At 42.5% G+C, this 18,400-nt stretch overlaps 1 protein-coding gene across 3 annotated transcripts in view; it reads left to right on the plus strand.

Annotated features, from left to right (window-relative positions):
* The window catches only part of cnksr2a (connector enhancer of kinase suppressor of Ras 2a), a 76,642-nt gene that overhangs the window by 35,148 nt on the left and 23,094 nt on the right, over positions 1–18,400 (plus strand). For all 3 annotated transcript variants that reach the window (XM_030397799.1, XM_030397798.1, XM_030397800.1), the window contains exons 13-23: positions 845–1,059; positions 3,934–3,985; positions 8,661–8,836; positions 10,135–10,208; positions 10,342–10,413; positions 13,023–13,090; positions 13,202–13,299; positions 13,840–14,058; positions 14,342–14,483; positions 14,875–15,099; positions 15,904–16,091. In XM_030397799.1, coding sequence (XP_030253659.1) covers positions 845–1,059; positions 3,934–3,985; positions 8,661–8,836; positions 10,135–10,208; positions 10,342–10,413; positions 13,023–13,090; positions 13,202–13,299; positions 13,840–14,058; positions 14,342–14,483; positions 14,875–15,099; positions 15,904–16,091 — 1,529 coding nt within the window. The remainder of the gene's footprint in view (positions 1–844; positions 1,060–3,933; positions 3,986–8,660; positions 8,837–10,134; positions 10,209–10,341; positions 10,414–13,022; positions 13,091–13,201; positions 13,300–13,839; positions 14,059–14,341; positions 14,484–14,874; positions 15,100–15,903; positions 16,092–18,400) is intronic.

The following is an 18,400-nucleotide window of genomic DNA, read 5'->3' on the forward strand; positions in this document are numbered from 1 at the left end:
CAGTCAACTTAGAGACCTTGTGATAAATATTATATATGTGATTGAGCGAGAATTGACAACATGGAGCTGGGGAGAATATTCGGTATAATGGATGGTAGCTATGATTAATAAAGTGGACATCATGCTGTGTTGAAGATAACTTAAACCCAGAGATTAAGACCATAAACACATTATTATACTGCTTACTGAGGTAATAAATCAAGTGGGAAGAAGGGTCGTTTTCTCATAAGCTTGCATACAATCTGACTTTTTTTTGCAGCCAGTCAGTGGAGTTGCCCTTTTGAAGGCCATTAGAAATGAGAAAGTATGAAGGTTTACAGAATTATTTTTAACTGTTGGTTACCTCTTTGAACTGAATGTATGCTCGGCTAACACATAAGCAACACAAACTGTGGCTAACTAGCTAGCAGCACACATTCCATATGTCTGTGTTTGTGGAGTGTGTCATTGTTTCACAATGTTTCACAACAAAAGTTATATTAAAAACATGTATAATGACTATTTATTATGATTTTTAAAATAGTATGAATTATGTCGTGATTACATCCATGTTTACTTGCTCCTAATGACTGATTAGCTCAATAATGATGCTGTGTTTAAAGGTCAAAGTCTCTAACTTAATGATTATATATTATTTTTAACACCACTAGTCTGATTTGAATGAATCTTTGAGTGATGTGACCTTTTTGCATTGTGTTTTATACAAATACATTTCTTAATTTTAGTCTCAAATTAATCCAAGAAAAACCTAAATGACATTAAAAAACTTCTGTAGCACTGAGGTTAAGATCAATACTGTAGAAAAAAACCTAATTTTGAATGTGTTTATATGTGAATTCCACAGAAGCGTCACTGATGCGTTACGTGGGACTGTCCACCATTGACGACCGGACCGGCCCTGACGACTACTCCTCCCACACAGCTCGTCCTGGCAAACGGTCCAATGACACGGCCAAACGCGCCAAGAGGCGGAGCCACCACAGCCAAAGCCCCTCCCACTACGTCCTCCAGACGAGTCAGAGAGACTCTCCGCCGAGAGATCCCGCCTCCATTTATCATGTGAGTCAGTTAATTTATCAATCGACCGATATTCACACGGCGGCCATTTTCTTCTGATGTTGCGCTCAGGGTGGTAAGCTAATAGCTAATATCTTTTGTATTTAATCTGACAAATCATCATTTCACAGCCTCCTGATTGATTAGCTTTCGTTAGCTAATGGATGCTAACCTAAAACAATATATTGGATGAGTCGTTAGCATTGTAGTGGCAGTGAAACAACAGCTAACGTTAGCAGACTTTAGGATTTGATCATTATTTGCCAGATTAAATAAATTAAATGAACTAAGGAAAGCTGTTCTCAAGCTAATCTAAGCTAGCAGCTGCTTTTCCATCTTCATAGAATACAGATTTAATATTGGTAGCAATCTACTTATCAAACTGTTAGCGCAAAAAGTTAATAAGTTTATATTCTAAAAAACCCTCAAACTAGCTGTTTCCCTAAACTAGCTGTTCCTCTCTATTCCCAGTCGTTCAGCTAAACTAAGATATGCTAAGCTAACGGCAGCTTTTCCAGGTTCATTGCTACATCATAAATGTAAGAGTGGTATCAATCTTTTCATCTAATTCTCGTCAAGAAAGCGAACTGTCAAGCTAGTTTTTAAGATAAGTTTTTGGTGTTTTAATGTGTTTTTAAAAGCACAGCAGTGAAGTCTTATCTTCCATGTCGCTAAAGCTGATAAAGACAGCAGTACCTGCATTTGAAAGGTTTGAAATAAAGTTAATTCTGCCTGCAGTTGCAGGTTTTAGCTTCCACATTGCGTTATGTAGTTGCATAATTGTGATCAAACCAGGTTATGAAACTCGTCTTCTTGACGTCTCTCCTCAGCTGCCTCCTCAGAGTACAGACAGGTCGAATGACGTAACGATGAGCCTCCTCTCTGGTTTGTTTTGATACTCAGAGATTTGAGGGGAAAAGAGAAAACATTTGAGCTTCTACCCCCTGGTGAAAAAGCGCAGCAGCGGAGTGTGAACCGAGCGAATGCTGACTCCTTATTAGCCCCCTGTCACTTCCATGACATCTGTCTGCCCTGGCTGTCCGTCTGAGCTCGCCGCTCCCACGTCCAGACAGTCGGCCTGGCCGGCGGCGACCTTATACGTCCTGACAGCGTCTCTTTGTAAATTAAATGTGTTTGCATATGTGTGTGTGTGTGTGTGTGTGCGTGCCCGTGTTTGCGCGAGTGTTTACAGCGTGCACGGCTGCTGCGATGGCAGATGGCGTGTCAGTGGGTGTGGGCGGGACCATGTCATCTGTCTTGCTGAGCGTGGGGCTGTGAGTGGCCGAGCTCCAGGCTCTGACATGTGTAATATCGTGACATCAGAGCCGGTGTGTCGGCCCCCTCTGACCTGTCGAGAGAGGTCACATCTCACATATGCCGGCCGGAGGTGAATGATGTAGATCAGAGGTTTTGTGAGAGGTTCAAGGTGGAGAGACACGAGGTGAAAGTACTGCGATCTTGAAATAAACACCCATAAATCAGCTTGGAAATCATTAGTGTCAGAGGAAGCGTGCAGAACGGAGCTTTAACTGGTTGTGAATCAGTCTCAATTGAATAACGATGCCTCTCATGACCTACATAAGCAAATAAGAACACGAGTGAGTAAAAAACAATTATAGTTTGTGCTCTAACGGTGGAAACACTACCACTTTTGTCCACAGGGGTCGCCAAAATCAAGCAAATATCCTCTGAGCTCCTTATTGTAGCTTCAAGTCAAAATATGCTGATTTAGTCAGGAAAATGTGCTGAAAGTAGTAAAAGTAAAAGTACTAAATGCATAAAAATGTCCTGTGTGACCGTTATGCTATTGCATATTATACCATTAGAGTTTTTATTACTCACGCATTAATGTAAAAGCAGGATTTTATTGTTGAAGTTGGTGGAAGTGGAGATAATTCTGAGCTATTTGCGTGTTTCTGGACTGCAACTAATGATTTAATGAATGTTTTATTAAACTATGGTGGCTCTGAATAGTCAAACAAACCTCCAAAGTTCACAACATGGACTTGCACTTACTTTGCAGCAATTTTGGAGAAAAAAAATGGCCTTGGTGTGCACAGGTCTTAATTGTTTTAGCTGTTCTTGTGCATTTGTATATGTTTTGTGTTCAAAAGTCTGAATCTGCAATGGGGCTTGAGAAGAAGATTCTCAAGTATCTCAAATGTGCGCCTATGTACAAGACTTCAGTGAATGTCATTAGCTTCATTCCCCCTCTGGAAACCGTAGAAAAGAAAATATGCGTCTCATGGCTGCAGAGCTTGCCTTAGAAAAATCATGTTTTTAAGTTTTCTTCAGCATCACAGTGATCCAGTGACAGATGTTTGTACATCAGTGGCTGCGCTGCAAACAGGAAGGGCTGATGATTAATTCGGCGTGACTTTCAAAGGTGCTCGTCACCAAAATGTAAACAAAGACAGGCTTTGTAGTTCACAGCTAACTAACAGACTGAGCATCTGACCTTGAAACCTCTCTGCTAGATGTTTGTCCTTCATGTTTTGCTTACTGAATTTTCAGTTGAATCCCACAAGGCACCCCGCGCTCTATTTTCCCCTCACTTCCTCGTCACCTGGACGTCCTATTGTGCCGCCGCTCCCTCCCCTCCCATCCTGTCCCTCTGTTCTATGTTTAGAGGTGTGAGCGCTGCTGAAGTCCTCCACGAGGTTGACTTTTCCAACCCGGTGTGTGAGAAAGAGATAATGAGCGAGTTTCCCTCCGAATCCGTGCGCCTGCCGCCTCCTCCGTTCTGCTCCCTGTGATCTGTCATCTTTTATATCCCAGGATTCTTTGCAGCAAACAAAAGGCCACTGATTCATCCTGACAGCCTGCTCACCCTCCCTCTCCTTCTCTTTCCTTTTTTTTTTCCCAACATGCTCTCAGACATACCAACAGTCCTCCTCTCTGCAGTCAAAGACCAGGAAGAAGAATCGAGGTAAGCAGAGACGCCACCTGTTCGTTTTTTTTTTTTTACCGGCAGGAGCTGCCGTCACAGTCCGTCACTCGCCCTGCCGCGGCCGTTCATTCGTTCCCTCGCTCTCTGAGGGACGTCGAGCTAATGGACGGTGTACAAAAATGTGGGAACAGCTGCTGCTTCCATCGAACCATTACCTCAATAACACTTTAATTCACGGGTCTGTAATCGGCTGATAATTTCCTCGAAAAATTTAGGCAAAGAATATGTATTTTGGAACCAATTTTTCGTTTGAATAGAGACAAAATAGCGAGACTTTAATTAGTTAGGTTGTGTTTACAGACAGTTTGTCATTTGCAGAGCAATTTCCATCAATTTTCACCCAAATGAATCTTTAATGGAACTGAATTAGGTTTCACAGAGTCTTCCCGGGGTGTTTAGTCACTGTCAGTGACAAACAAAAAAAAACACATTTAAACAAGACCAGTACAGAAAGATGAGGAAATGAATAAAATACCAACACAAACACAATTGATCATCAATTCTGTGCTCACCTGTGGAGGTATTTCCCCTCGAGACACAACATTCTCCTTTGCATCATAATTTGAGTCCAATATGGTTTCTGTGCTCAGAATTTTGCAGATATTGTTTCATTTCAGGTTTTTAAAGTTTCCACACGGCTTGTGGAGCCGCATGACTGGCTCACAAACTAGCTGTGATGATACAAAACCGTCTCGTATGTCTTCAACTGAGATTTAAGATGAGAGAGAAACTTTCCTCTCTTCAACGAACATGGAGTACAGACTGTAGTCTAAAAGGCGTAGCATCACGCTACAACAAACATTATCGCCAGGACGGAAACATAAACAATCCGATTCTGACTATCCTGCCGTCACCTTGAATAAAGTATGACTGGCAGAACACTCTGAATTTATAATACATCATCAGAATCGTCCAGCCGCAGCCGCGTGATCAGAATCAATGTGAAACGCTGCACAGTGAAGCTCAAGCATCCGAGTGAAGTAGCAAGAAACCTTAATATTTTTATATTAGCAGCTGCTGTGCACTCAGAGAGGACTCTCTAATGGTCGCAGCTAATTAGGAACAAATAATTAGAGAGGCATCACTGAACACAGCGGCTGCATTTTTCCTTTCCAGGAACTTTCCCATGAATTTGAATGGACCCAGTCCAAGAACCCTGGAAAAGCACAGAATACAAATTGGTACATTTTTGCAAAAAAAGAAACAAATATGTTGAAACATAGCATATCTTTATGCTCTGTTTACTGTCGATGTTATGAGCACACTGTGGTTTTGGCACAAAAAATCCACGTTAAGTTCAGGAACAGATCGTGATTTGTCTTAAAACACCTGTTTTGGTCGCCACAGAAGGGCCTGAAAATGTCACACCTGGTTTTCTTGCCACAATCATCGCAAATTGAGCCAAGTTTTCCTCAGAAATATCCAGTTGTTTCATGCTCACAAATGTCAACACACAGTCTCAAACTCCTCTGACATTCCCTTAAAACCCACTGATCTGAAAGTTAGGTTGAAAACAATGGCTGAAAATAAGGTGAATATTAACTTTCCTATGAATTTACAGCTCAATAGAATTAAAGTTCTAGGAAATTATCGACCAAATCCAAGAATCCTGGAAAAGCACAGAATACATATTGGTACATGTCTGCAAAAAAAAAACAAAGAACTATGTTGAAACTAAGCATTTCTTTATGCTCTGTTTACTATCGATGTGGTAAAAATGTTGTGATTATGCTCTGTATAGTTTTTGGCACAAATAATCCACTTGGTTAGGTTCAGGAAAAGTTTTAAAACAGCTGTTTTGGTCGCCACAAAAGGGGCTGAAAACGTCACGAGGTTTCACTATGAACACCCGGTTTTCTTACCTTAAAAATATCCAGTTGTTTCACACTTACAAATGTCAAGACTCAGTCTCAAACCTGCTGAAATGAAAGTAAGGTCGAAAACAATGGCTGAAAATAAGGTGAATATTAACTTAAACTTATTACTTAAGTAAGTGGTGATTCTATTTTTCATATAAATTTTGGATTTATTGATTAGCACACAAGGCTGTGAAAATCAGACCAACTGTCCCAAAACTTCAATTTACATAAATATGAAACACATTAAAGTCATTCATCTTCACATTTGTGAAGGTGGAACCTGCTAATAGTTTACAAATTTACTTGATATATCAAAATTGTTGACTGCTTTAATGTCTAATGACTCATCGCTTCAGCACCAGTCAGCGTGTTAGCGGTCGTATCAGTGCTGTATTGGTCATTTATTAATATTTATGCTGTGTCGGTGAAAAGATGCCGTTCGGTCACCCAGTGAAACCCACATCTTCTTCTTGTTTACTTCATCTGTCGAGATATAAATATATAACTCATCTATCCTGTACGTTGGGAATTTATCCGACTGGAGTTGCCAAATTAACAGCTGCTTGAAGCCGAGTCCTCTCAAACAGTCGGAGTCGGTTTAAAAAAAACACTTTTCCACCCGTCTTGTGCCGAGAGACGACTGTATTTGCATTTTAACACATCATGATGATTTTGCAGATTTTGGGACTGGACTGCAGGCGAGGCAGTTTCCAGTCTGTTAGCTATACACTCTGCACTTAGTCCACATCAACATTTACATATGGAAATGCAGTGATTCAGCACTTCTTTATATAGGGCAGGATAGTGGAACTAAAAACAACTTTTAATGGCATTAAGAGTGTAAAATAGAGTTAAAAGCTACATCATATATCCTTGAAATCCTTTTGTTTCCTCTGGATCTGATGATTTCACTCTCGGCAGCTCTCTGGAATCAGTTTCTCCTCCTCTTTGACCGAAGCTTTTCTCTTCCTCTCACCACACTAACGAGGATCAACATGTTGGAAGTGATTCTGTCGCTCCTTTCACCATCTGCCATCGTGCGAGGCTCTGGAAAAAGCTTAAGCTCCGTCTGCACTTTCTCTCAGGCTTTGTTTGTTTACAGCAATTAAACCAAAGTTTGAAAATGAATGCGATAATAATGAGTCGTTTTCATTTTTAATCTCTCGCCTTCATCTCCATAATCAATAACAGGTTAAAAGGAAAGCAGATTTTCGACAATTTCCCTTTCACATTAAAAGAAAACCAAGAATTATTCCTGTACTAAAATGATTTAATGACTTTCTAAAAGCTCTGCAGCCTCATCAAAGACCTAATGAAATATTAGTTACTGCTCTGTCCTGAAGCCAGAACTCAAATTGGTGATGGTATCAGGCCGTTCAGCAGAGCTGCTGCTCAGAAATTAAATTAAAAGTAAAAGGAGTGAACTTCAGGATGTACGACGTCCTCTCTGTCAAACTATATGTACAGTCAAAGTAAAATAAAATCCATCATAGCAAGACAAAAGCTGAGGTTCTTCTTCTGTCTCATTTTGTTGTACGCAGGTGATAATGTTGTTACGTTACGTTACGTTGCGTTACGTTACGTTGCGTTACGTTACGTTGCGTTACGTTACGAGAACAGAGAGTGACACATTAAACCAGTCAATGATTTATTGACTTAAACAGCCTTTTAGGTTCGGTTGGACAGATTTAGGGATATGAGGAAATCTGTACCTGTTAGCACGGAGTCATTAGCATCAAGCACAAAACAGCTAGCATGGTTTTAGACTGTTATTCTTGTTTAACCTAATTTCCCCTCGAGGATTAATAAAGTGTCTATCACCGAAACATATTTCTATCGTTTTAATGCCCTGGCCAATGTGAAAATCCTGTGTTTGTGTAACCCAACCGTTCACCAACGCTTCTTCCTTATGCTGATTTTATTGCTTTTTATATCTTTCCACCTGACTTCCTCCTTTACGGCTGTAATAATTGGCCTCGGCCACCAAAGGTCACTGCCTAACAAGAAACATCAAACTAAATATTCACTTTTTGAATGAGGACGGGCTGTTTATGACTTCATTTTAATACGTTTCCCAGTTATAATTGGTCATTAACTAATATAAAATTGGCGCTCAGGTTTTACAGATTTTTGGGATATTTTAAGATAGTCTACTAAGCAAAAATACCGATGTACGCACAGGCGGGCCCTTTCTATCGGAGAGTTTAACGGTTTGATTATCTTTAAACCTTCAATCCTTTTTTTACGCTGCATGATTGAACTCTAGTTTTCCCGTTCAGTGGAAGAAAGTTGTTTCGTTTAAAGACACGCTGAACGCTGCGCTGCATAAATGGAATATGGAATTGTATCCCCGTCTTTAAAGTTGTAAGACTTTTGATGCAGCACAAAAGAAGTTTCTTGGCCGCCCCTCGACTGGGAGCTAAAGTTTGCCTGGTAATCTCTAATGAGGAGCCTGCTGTGAAAATGTTACAGGGCTTTTTATGCCAGAAGGAAGAAAAAAGAAAAGGCAGTTTTTATTAAACACCTCTTACCTTTACTGCAGTGCCGCAGCGTTCTGTCAAATCCGGAGGCTGAACTCCCGCCAAGAATTACTGCTACATCAGGATGTGGCACTTTGTGAATGCTTTTATTTCACACTACGATGAAAGAGTGAGCGCTTACAAGCGGCATTAGCGCGAGGCTCCGCCGTCTGACTGACAGCTCTTCTTGTTTTCGACCCAACTTTCCTTCAGCTCTTCTGATTTATATTCTGTGTTTGTCAACACCGCCTTCATGTTTCTTTCGTGTCGTTCCAGGACGGAGTTTGGCCTCCCTGAGTCGGAGGCGTGTTTCCTGCAAGGCGTTGGGCAGAGGAGACTGCGAGGGCTGGCTGTGGAGAAAGAGAGATGCGAAGGGTTACTTTTCTCAGAAGTGGAAGAAGTACTGGTTTGTTCTGAAGGACAACTGCCTGTACTGGTACATCAACGAGGAGGCGAGTCGCTTTCTATACTTGTCCTCGTCATTTTCCAGCCTCCTAATTCTGAATTATGTGTGGCAAGTTTCCCAAAATGTGTGACATATTTCATAGTGTTAAAGAAAATGGAATGTAGAGGTCGGAAAACAAATGATGAAATTGAACATAATCTGTTCTGGATGTGACTTAAAAGGAGCTCTGAAATAACTCTGCTCGGCGACAAAGACAAAGGGAGAGAAACACTGTGAGGAAGTCGAGCTTTATGCAACAATATCACAGACAGGAAGCTTAAAATTGAATAAAGTAATGGTACGTACCATTTACCTCAGAAGTCGGAGCTGGGAATCACAATACCAGAGCTGGCCTCATTCCAGGACAACAAAATCGGATGCCTTGTCAGCTGTTGTTAGCCTTTAATGTTAGAAATGCAACTTGATAACAACAAATGCACATAAAAACATTGATAAGCAGAGCGTCCTTGATTTTATAGTCAGGGTTGGTGAGGTGTGTCTGATTTTTCGAGTTGGAAATGAGACTTCTGTGTCTTTGGAGTATTTTAAAGTCCTCAAAGAACTTCCTAGTTTTTATCCACGCTAACAAAATTGATTCAGTGATGTTGGTTGGTCCATCACTTTGGTGAACAGCTAATGCCAGTTCTTTACTGCTGTAATTTGTATTCAGTGCTTATTGAGAAAATGTTAGCATGCTAACACACTAAACTAAGATGGTGAACATATAATATGATTTAACCTGCGTGTTCCGTCACAATATATTATGTTATGGTGTCTCACTCTCATCCTTCATCCCTGACATGATTTTGAATGATGACACTGTCGTAGCAGCGAGCCTGGGCCCTTTAATTCCTATAAAAGCTGCTAAGTGGTGCATGAAAACAAAAAAGCTCTGCCTTGAGGTTATAAAAATACCCAGATGTTCCACGTAGCTTCCACATATTGCCGCCCACAGAGCGTGTGCTCTCGAGACTTCCAGCGGGTGAGCTGTTAGCTTCTAGTTTAGCCTTTGTCTAACTTGAACGGGGATAAAATAATTTAATCGTGCGGCTCTTCTTGACTTTACAGATGTTTTTGACCCATTAGCTCAAATGCTGAGAGTGAAATGAGTCATTTTGTGATCCTGAAAAAAATGTATCTATCTATTTTTACAGATGCTTCTTTCACAATGTTGGCTCATGGGCGAAAAAGTCCTTTTGGGCCTTTTGTGTGTGTTACGTGACGTTATTTCACAATTTACCCGCTATCACAAATCTCCAGGCTTCGGTTTCATAAGCTCATGATATCGTTTCTCTTTCTCTTCAGGATGAGAAGGCGGAGGGATTCGTCAGTCTTCCAGAGTTTAAGATCGACCGGGCCAGCGAATGCCGCAAGAAGTAGTAAGTGCACGACGAAAGCAGCCTATTGCACATTCATGTGTGGAAGCTCATGCATGTGCGGCGTAGATGCTCTTGCGTATAAATGTTCGGCTGCAGAAATAACTCCCTCTGTTTCCCCCTCGTGTCTCTGTAGTGCTTTCAAAGCGTGTCACCCCAAGGTCAAGAGTTTCTACTTCGCGGCAGATGGAGTGGATGACATGAACAGGTAAAGCAGCGTGTGCTCAACACTGATGAAGGTGATGCAGGAGGGCAAGCTCCCTGTTGGGTGGCGAGAGCGCAGCTTCCTGTTTACCGTCCCCGGGCACAAAACGACAAATATGTTTTTATGTGATAAGACAGAGAAAGGCCTGCTTTTATCTGGCAAAGTGATGCGTAAGGAAGAACATCATTTTGTGAGATATTTCTGTCGCGGCTCCAATTTCAACCTGTGCAGAGGCTCCAGAGCTGTGTTGTTCTTCACATAATCATCCCTTTAATACAGATGATTTCACTTGTTTGTAATGAGTTGAAATCATGAAAATATTAACAAGATATCATATAATTGGTTGTATTGCTTTGTCAAAAAGAAGAGAAGACTCATTAAGACCTTTTCTTATATACTTATTAAAGAATACATTTGAGATTTCTGGAAAAAAGTTCACTTTCTTGCCAAGAGTTGAATGCGAAGATGCAGCCAGTTAGCTTAGCTTAGCATGAATACTGACAGCAGAGAAAAATTAATTAGTTAATGGGGTCAATTCTGGACTGAGACTCACTCCAGGTTTCATGGAAATCTGTCCATAGTTTTCGTGTCATCCTGCTGACAAACCAACAAACAGACACGGGTGTTGTCTACCCTTAGCAAAAAGTAGTATACTTGAAGTTCATTTTATTAAGTATGCTTGAGTATAAGTATAAGTATGACAAGTATACTATGGACCATGTACTTGTAGCATACTAGAAAGTATACTAATTTAATACTTCTTCGGACTAAATTGGAACATTTTAAGTTTATAGAAGTATACTTTAAGTATACTTTATAAAATCATTTTAAGTTTACAGAAGTTTAGTTACTTTCAAGTATACAACAAGTACACTCATCTATATACTACTAGTGTACTAAGTATATACTTGTATTCCACATTTTAGTTTATTAACATGTAAGTTTATAACAGGAGTAACACCTCAAAGCAAATGTGTGTACTGAAAAACATTTTTATTCCGCTAAATTATATGTAAGCACAACTCAAGGACTCGACCTTCTTCTGTACTTAGATTAAAATAATACTTATAATGTGGCAAGGTCCAGTAACAGATTTTCCATTTATTATTATACATCCTCACAGTTTAACAGATGGGAAGTTTCTCCTGGAAAACACCCCTTCACTCACGGTGCCAACATTTTTATCATCTTTGTTAATTCGACACAATTTAACCACATAACAAGGATGTGAATTAACCCGCAACCGTCTTACACATCATCTTATTCACAAACACATTCACAAACCATAATGACACCAACAACAACAGAATACCCAAGAGTCTTTGCGCCACTGTCCACAAGGGGTGTTACAGTATACTAAAGTACAAGTATAAGCTTTAGTATTAAAGTGTAAGTCTAAGTATTAATGTACTTAGTCTTAGACTATTCTTTATACTTTTCAGTATAAGCCAAGTATACTTCACTATACTTTTCTTAAGTATATAAAATGTAGCATATAAAAAGTACACTTCAAGTATACTGCTTCAGTTTTAGTATAAAATAAGTATACTTGTAGTACACTTGAATAAACTACTTTTTGCTAAGGGTAGTCTTAATGCTAAGCTAAGCTAGGCGGATTCAAGTGGTATCAATCTTGTCATCTAACTCTTTGCAAGACAGCAAATAAACCAGTTTTCCCAAATTTTGATCGAGATCTGGAGAAGAAGAGTAAAACCTGCAACACACAGCGACAGTGAAACACAAAGCCTTGTGCCTCGGTCACACTGCACGACTTTCAGAGTTGTCGGATCGCTGTGCTGCTCAGGCGTCTCAACTTCCTGTCCTGTATTCGGGAGTCTCGCCGTCGTGGTTTCCACACCTCATGGCCGATCAGCGACAGGGCGTCACACGCTACATGATCACACACACGAGATACGGACACAGAGTGACACCATCTAAACAGTCCAGGTTGTTTGTGCGCGGATTTAACAACGAGGGAGTGGATTACGATCCGTGGGCGGCGAGGATTATTTTTGTACTGATAACATGAAACTGCCTGCTTGTGTGCTGGTTACAAATAGGGACACGGGACGCTTTGTTAGCTTAGCTTTCGGTGACATCGCTCTGCGGCTGAGGACTGCAATTTCAAAATGATAAACATCTGTCGTTGTGGAGATAGAAATAAGTTACCTAACAAACCCTCCCTGAGCTGATGCCTCATCTCTACTTAAGCACAATTTACCCTAAATCTCCAATGGAACTGTTGTGGGGTGAGGTGCACTGTGGGTAATGTAGGCACCAGGTTTTGACAGGGAGGAAAAAGTGGTATCTCTGGTTCCTCTGCATTAATTCTCATTAATTATTTCTGTGTGTCTGTCACACTGATGACTGATGAATTCGTAGGAGTGCAATCAAATCTGTGAATTCAAGCCGTTTTCTCTGAATGTGCTCAGCGGTGATGTCGTGCTGTTTTTCATTATGCATTTCCTTCGGGTCGGTCGTGATATCTGGAGGGAGTGCTTGGTTCATTTGCCTTGCCGTGTGTCTTCATTTCTTTCTTTCTTTTTTCTTTCTCCACTTCTTTTGTGTTTAATGTCGTGAAACCATGAATACGAATCCTCCCCTCCTGCTAGATGGCTGAGTCGTCTCAACATGGCCGCCGTGGGCTACGCCGAGCGGGAGAGGATACGCCAGGAGCAGGGTGAGGGGTTCGCCGGGAGATTACCTAATAACGCGCTGATATTCACGTTCCTTTTTGCATTCGTAGATAGATTCGGTGGTTTCTGACCGTCTTTGTGTGGGTTTCCCGCAGATTACTGGAGTGAGAGTGAGCATGAGGATGACACCACCTCCAGCCCCAAACAGGACAGTCCCCCACCTCCATATGATACCTACCCACGGCCTCCATCAGTGAGTCACACACACGCACACACACACACATGACTGTATCACACACTCATGAAGGCTGAGAATCACGCTGGGTGCTCCTCCGCAGTCCATTTCAGCTGTTAAAGTTATCGCCAATTTAGCCTACAGGGAGCGGTCGGGCTAAAATTGGTATAATTGATGCTATAATCGTCCCTCCTGCTGCTTTGCTCCACATTAAATGTCTTTGTCTTTGGGCGTGTGTGTGTGTTTTTTTAGCCCGCGATGAAAATGAAAAAGCGAGAACAACAACAGCTTTTACAACACCTTTCTCAGGCTGCTAACTTGTTAAGATAATAGTCCTCGTAATGACGAGTCTCCTGTGTTTTTTTCGACGAACGCTCGTTCCTTCCTCGCTCCCGAACACTCTTCTTCTTCCTTTTCTCTCACGTCTTCCTTCAACAATCACCCTGCCCCCCCCCCCCCCACCTTTGGAAGACATCTGCGTGTGTCACTACGTTTTGAATGAGACCGGTCGATCAGTTCCTCGTCTGCCAGGTTTTCACTCTCCCCTCTCCCCGTCAGATGAGTGCCTACATAGAAGGCCGGACCACTCGTCTGTCCTCAACGGAGACGTCTCGCTCTCGCTCTTCCCAGGAGGACTTCCTGTGCGGCGACCCCCCCATGGTGGCCGCCGAGCCGCAGTACCACCCCGGTCCTCTCGGGGGAGGCACCACGCACAGCGGGAGGAAGCCAGGGGGCAGCAGCAGCAGCGACGTGCAGTACAGATGTGATCCTGTGGAGGTAAGTGTCAGTTCAAAGCAAGATGTCTCAACAACTAAAGGCCCGATTACACTGTATTATGTCTCTTAAAGTCCCCCTTTTTGAAAAGCCCTGTCTGCTCTGATTGGTCAGCTCTCACACGCCTGAGTATTTACGACTCATATCTGTCAGGCCAGGAGATTTTTTTTCTTTTCCGAGGATGGCTACGGCTCTTCTCTCCTCTGTTCACTCTCCAAAAAAACATAAATGAAATAGCGATTTTGCTGAGAGATGCTTCTGTTTTGTCGTTTGTTGTCACCTGTAGTACCGCTCCAGCCCTGCGGGGGGCAGCAGTGAGACGGGGTCTCCGGGCCGCTCCTCCTCGTCGCAGAGACGCTCCTGGCAGGACCTGATCGAGACACCGCTGACCGAGGCCGGACTGCACTACCTTCAAACCGGACCGCTCGGTAACGCACAGCGAATCACATACAGAACCACAGTTCTGTACATGAATACTCTACGAGGAACTCAGATTGTTTCACAGCTTTTACCGCGTTTGTGAGGGTGTTTTCCAAACAAAGTGATGCGTCTTTAAAATGTCAAAGTTACATTTCCCAAAGTAACTCTTCAGTTATATTTATAAGTGACAAAAAAACACAAATCTTTACATTTAAGATGCTGGAACCAGGAAATATGAGTCGATTATCAAAATATTGATAATTAAAGACCAATCATAATTGCTGGAGAGGTTAGACACTGAATATCTGATACATATGTGGAGCACTTTATGTTCTGTTAAAATAAGTAACGTATTGATGTTTGTTCTCCCTCGCCTTGCGCTCTCTCTTTTCGCTACAGAGGACGCCGTCTTCGCCGAGCCCGGCCCGGGCGGCGGTACCATGATGGCCGGAGCCGTCTACACTCTTCCTGCACAGAGGAATGTCCCGTTGCCCATGGCGATGCAGAGGCTGATTCCTATGGCAACCCAGGGAGGGAAACCCCGCAGCTTCACGCTGCCACGAGACAGCAACCTACACACACTCCTCACGCCCCCTGCGAAAGAAGAACAGCAAACACGCAACGGTGAGTTGCAAGCCGGGGAACACGCGTGAAGAAAACACGTGGACACGGGCGAGAGGTGAAACGGCGCAGAGCAGCAGATACATGTTGCACTGTAGTGTGTGTGTGTGTGTGTGTGTGTGTGTGCGTGGGTGGGTGGATGTTGGATGTTAGGTAAGAGCAGGGAGGAAGAAATGTGGCTCACATTGAATGACAGCCACCAGAGACCGGAATATAAAAAAAAAAAAAAAAAAAGATTCTTTCCGTTCGAGGTGAAGACGTTGACGTCAGTACGTGTGCCAGAAATAAAAAACGCTCTCAGGCAGACACATTTCCATTTAAATCATCTGCGTTTAAAGTCTCTCACACACACACACACTCGAGTCGAACAGTCGTCTAATGAGGCTAATGAGACGATGTGGTGCGCCGGTTGCCAAGGTGAGCCCAGCGGTGTCCAGACAGGAAAGTGACAAGCTGAAATAGTAAATAAGAGCGGGAGAGACAAAGACATCCAGCAATGAAGTGTAAGAATAATCATCACGTCAGGCCTCTTTTAATTTCGTCGGAAGGAAATAAAACTGAGTGGAGAAGAATCCCCGAGGCTGACAGGAAAGAGCGAGCAGGACTTTATCATCATTAATAATCTCCCTGTGACTAATAGGAGTCATTATCCGGCATCGTACACGTGTTGAGGTGTGTGTGTGCGCTGCTGTCCTCCAGTGGTAACTCAACTGTCTGACAGCTCTTTTACTTCATATCTTCAGAGTGTACGAGGGCTTTAAATCATCATTAACTGCGCGACTGTGTTTTCTCCCCGGCTGTGCGAAGGCGGCAGCGAGGGCGCGTCCCTGGGCGACCTGTTCCGGGCCTGCGAGCAGGGCGGGGTGTGTCCTCTCGGCCGCGGGTCGGAGGGCAAAGATCAGTCCGAGTTCAGGCAGTCCTTCCTGCGACGGGCCGCCGACCCTCAGCTCAACGACCGCCTGCACCGCCTCCGCATACTGACGTCCACGCTGAAGGTTGGTTCACACAAATACGCACAGAAAGGAAAAATGTTTGCATAAAAGCGCATACACATCGATATCATACACACACATAAAGGGTTAAAATATATTTCAGCTCTTTTTTCTTTTTTCCTTGTAAGGTTTGTTTTTTTGAAAAGTTACAATTCTAAACATTTTCGACCTGGATGATTTGGTGACACCAAGTGAGGTTTCAAACTACAGCAAAGCTTTTCTCAGAAACATGACAGAGGAGCAGAGTATCATAATTCAGCCGGACAAACTCACGTTTTTATGATAAAGAAGTCGGTCAGAAATCATGACTAGCGAAGGACACGCTAACAGGAGGAAGAGTTGGAGGTGGCTGCTCCTTCTTCTTTCATTACCTGCTTTAAAATTCAGAGCTGAGCTGTAAATCTTAGTTGTCGAGCTTCGTAGACACAATTTTGGATGAACAATTGCTGTCAGCGCCGGTCTTGGCAACAAAAATAAAGCAATTCCTGAGTTCTTTGGAAAGAAAACAATCGTGTTTCACCAGTGTGACACTTATAAAATCAAGATGAGATTAAAAAGACCTTCTTTTTATCGCTTTAGATCACCTATTTATTTAAATGTACCATATCTAACTTCTGCCACCAGGGGGCTCTCTATCAAAACAAAACAAAAAAACGTCGCATCAGATTCTGCTCTGATATGGAGTCGATTACTGGAGGAGAGCTCAGAGATAAACGTTTTAACCTTCAGGAATAAATTGTGGATTTATCTCCACTCCTGTTTATCAGCCTGACTGCAGCAGCGATCCGTCAGCAACACAATCTGATTGGATGACGCGCTACCGTTGATAGCCCATAAACACTGAATCATCTGTAAAAAAGTAACTAGTAACAAAAAATATCAGATACACGTAGTGGAGAGGAAGTGTAAAGTGGCAGAAAATGGAAATATCATCAGTCAAAATGTATTTGACGCGACAAAAACAAAAACAGGACTCGATTTCATGAAATATTAAGGATTGTAACTTTAAACCGCAGTATACCTGAGTCATAACTCTGATCCCACTCTTCTGTGCCCATTCTTTTAGACCAACGCGGTGCAATTTTCACAAACCCTTCCTCCAACCTTTAGAGTAACAAATGCGTTAGTCTGGATGAGGTCGGCATTCTCTCGTACAACTTCACTTGGTGTTGCTACTAACATTTGCCGAACGCCACTTTCAGATAAAAATCCTCTGTTTCCTCTCGTCTACCGTGGGACTGAGAGAATGACCTTTCTCACGGTGTATTTTCTCGTCTTGGCCCGTTGGGTTACAATAATCACATCCACACACGAATGCCCCTCGCCACATTAAAGGTGAGCCAGGGGGGTGAAATGGATGAAACGTTAACTGCTAATTATTTCTCCGGAGGGAGGCTGTGAACCGTTCATGTGCATTTTTTCACTCTGATACACCTTGAAAACATGAACATGAACACACACACGCACACACACACACGTTTGGAAACTGTCTCTGTCTTGTTAGTTTGAGTGCCGTCATCTGTCCCAGTCTGTCTCCTCGGTTTTTGGTTTTGAGGTCTGTTAAGCAGCCATCTGTGGCTGTTTGCTGTGTGAGCAGTGGTTATGTCTCTGGGCTGGGTGCCTGTGAATGGCTCTTTTGCTGTGGCTGTTTTTGTTTTTGTGTTTTTTTTCTTGTCTTGGAGTTTGTATCTTTGTTGCTTCCTCCGTGTTGGTGGGCGGGGATGGTTGGCGAGGGCGTTGGGGTCGCTTCTTCTAGCTCGTTATCGAAGGTCTGTGGCTTTTGGCTGCCCGTGTCTGCTGGTTTACAGGTTGGGTGGAGGAGCTTATATGTTTGTTCTCTGTCTGGCGTCTTACTTAAAGGAATACACAAGGTTTTTTTTTAGGGGGGGGGGAGTTTGGATGAAATGTTCCTCTGTCAAAGAATGAGAGCACTCAGTAGACATCAAATCCATCCCCGTGACCTCGGTGGACCTTAAATCAGGTTGTATTTGTGTTTGAGTTCAGGCGGCAGCGACTCATCTGCAGCGGTTGCTGTGGAAACAACAAAGACATTGATATTTCCTCTGTATCTTTATGCATCAGAATTGTACTGAAACGAGCCACAGTCGAGATGACAAACGTAGACGTGCACCGAGCTCTTTATAGCCGCGGTGATGCATATTAGATCATTTTATTTTTGGTCAATCCAAATAAGGACAATTAGCTTCTTAAAGTTAGAAAACGCACATTTTATTAATCCAAATGTGTTGTTTTTTTCACATAATGCAGCCTTGAAATATCAGTAGTGTAAGTCTGACTGTTTCTTACGTTGA

Source organism: Sparus aurata, chromosome 19 (assembly GCF_900880675.1).
Source record: "Sparus aurata chromosome 19, fSpaAur1.1, whole genome shotgun sequence".
NCBI lineage: Eukaryota > Metazoa > Chordata > Actinopteri > Spariformes > Sparidae > Sparus > Sparus aurata.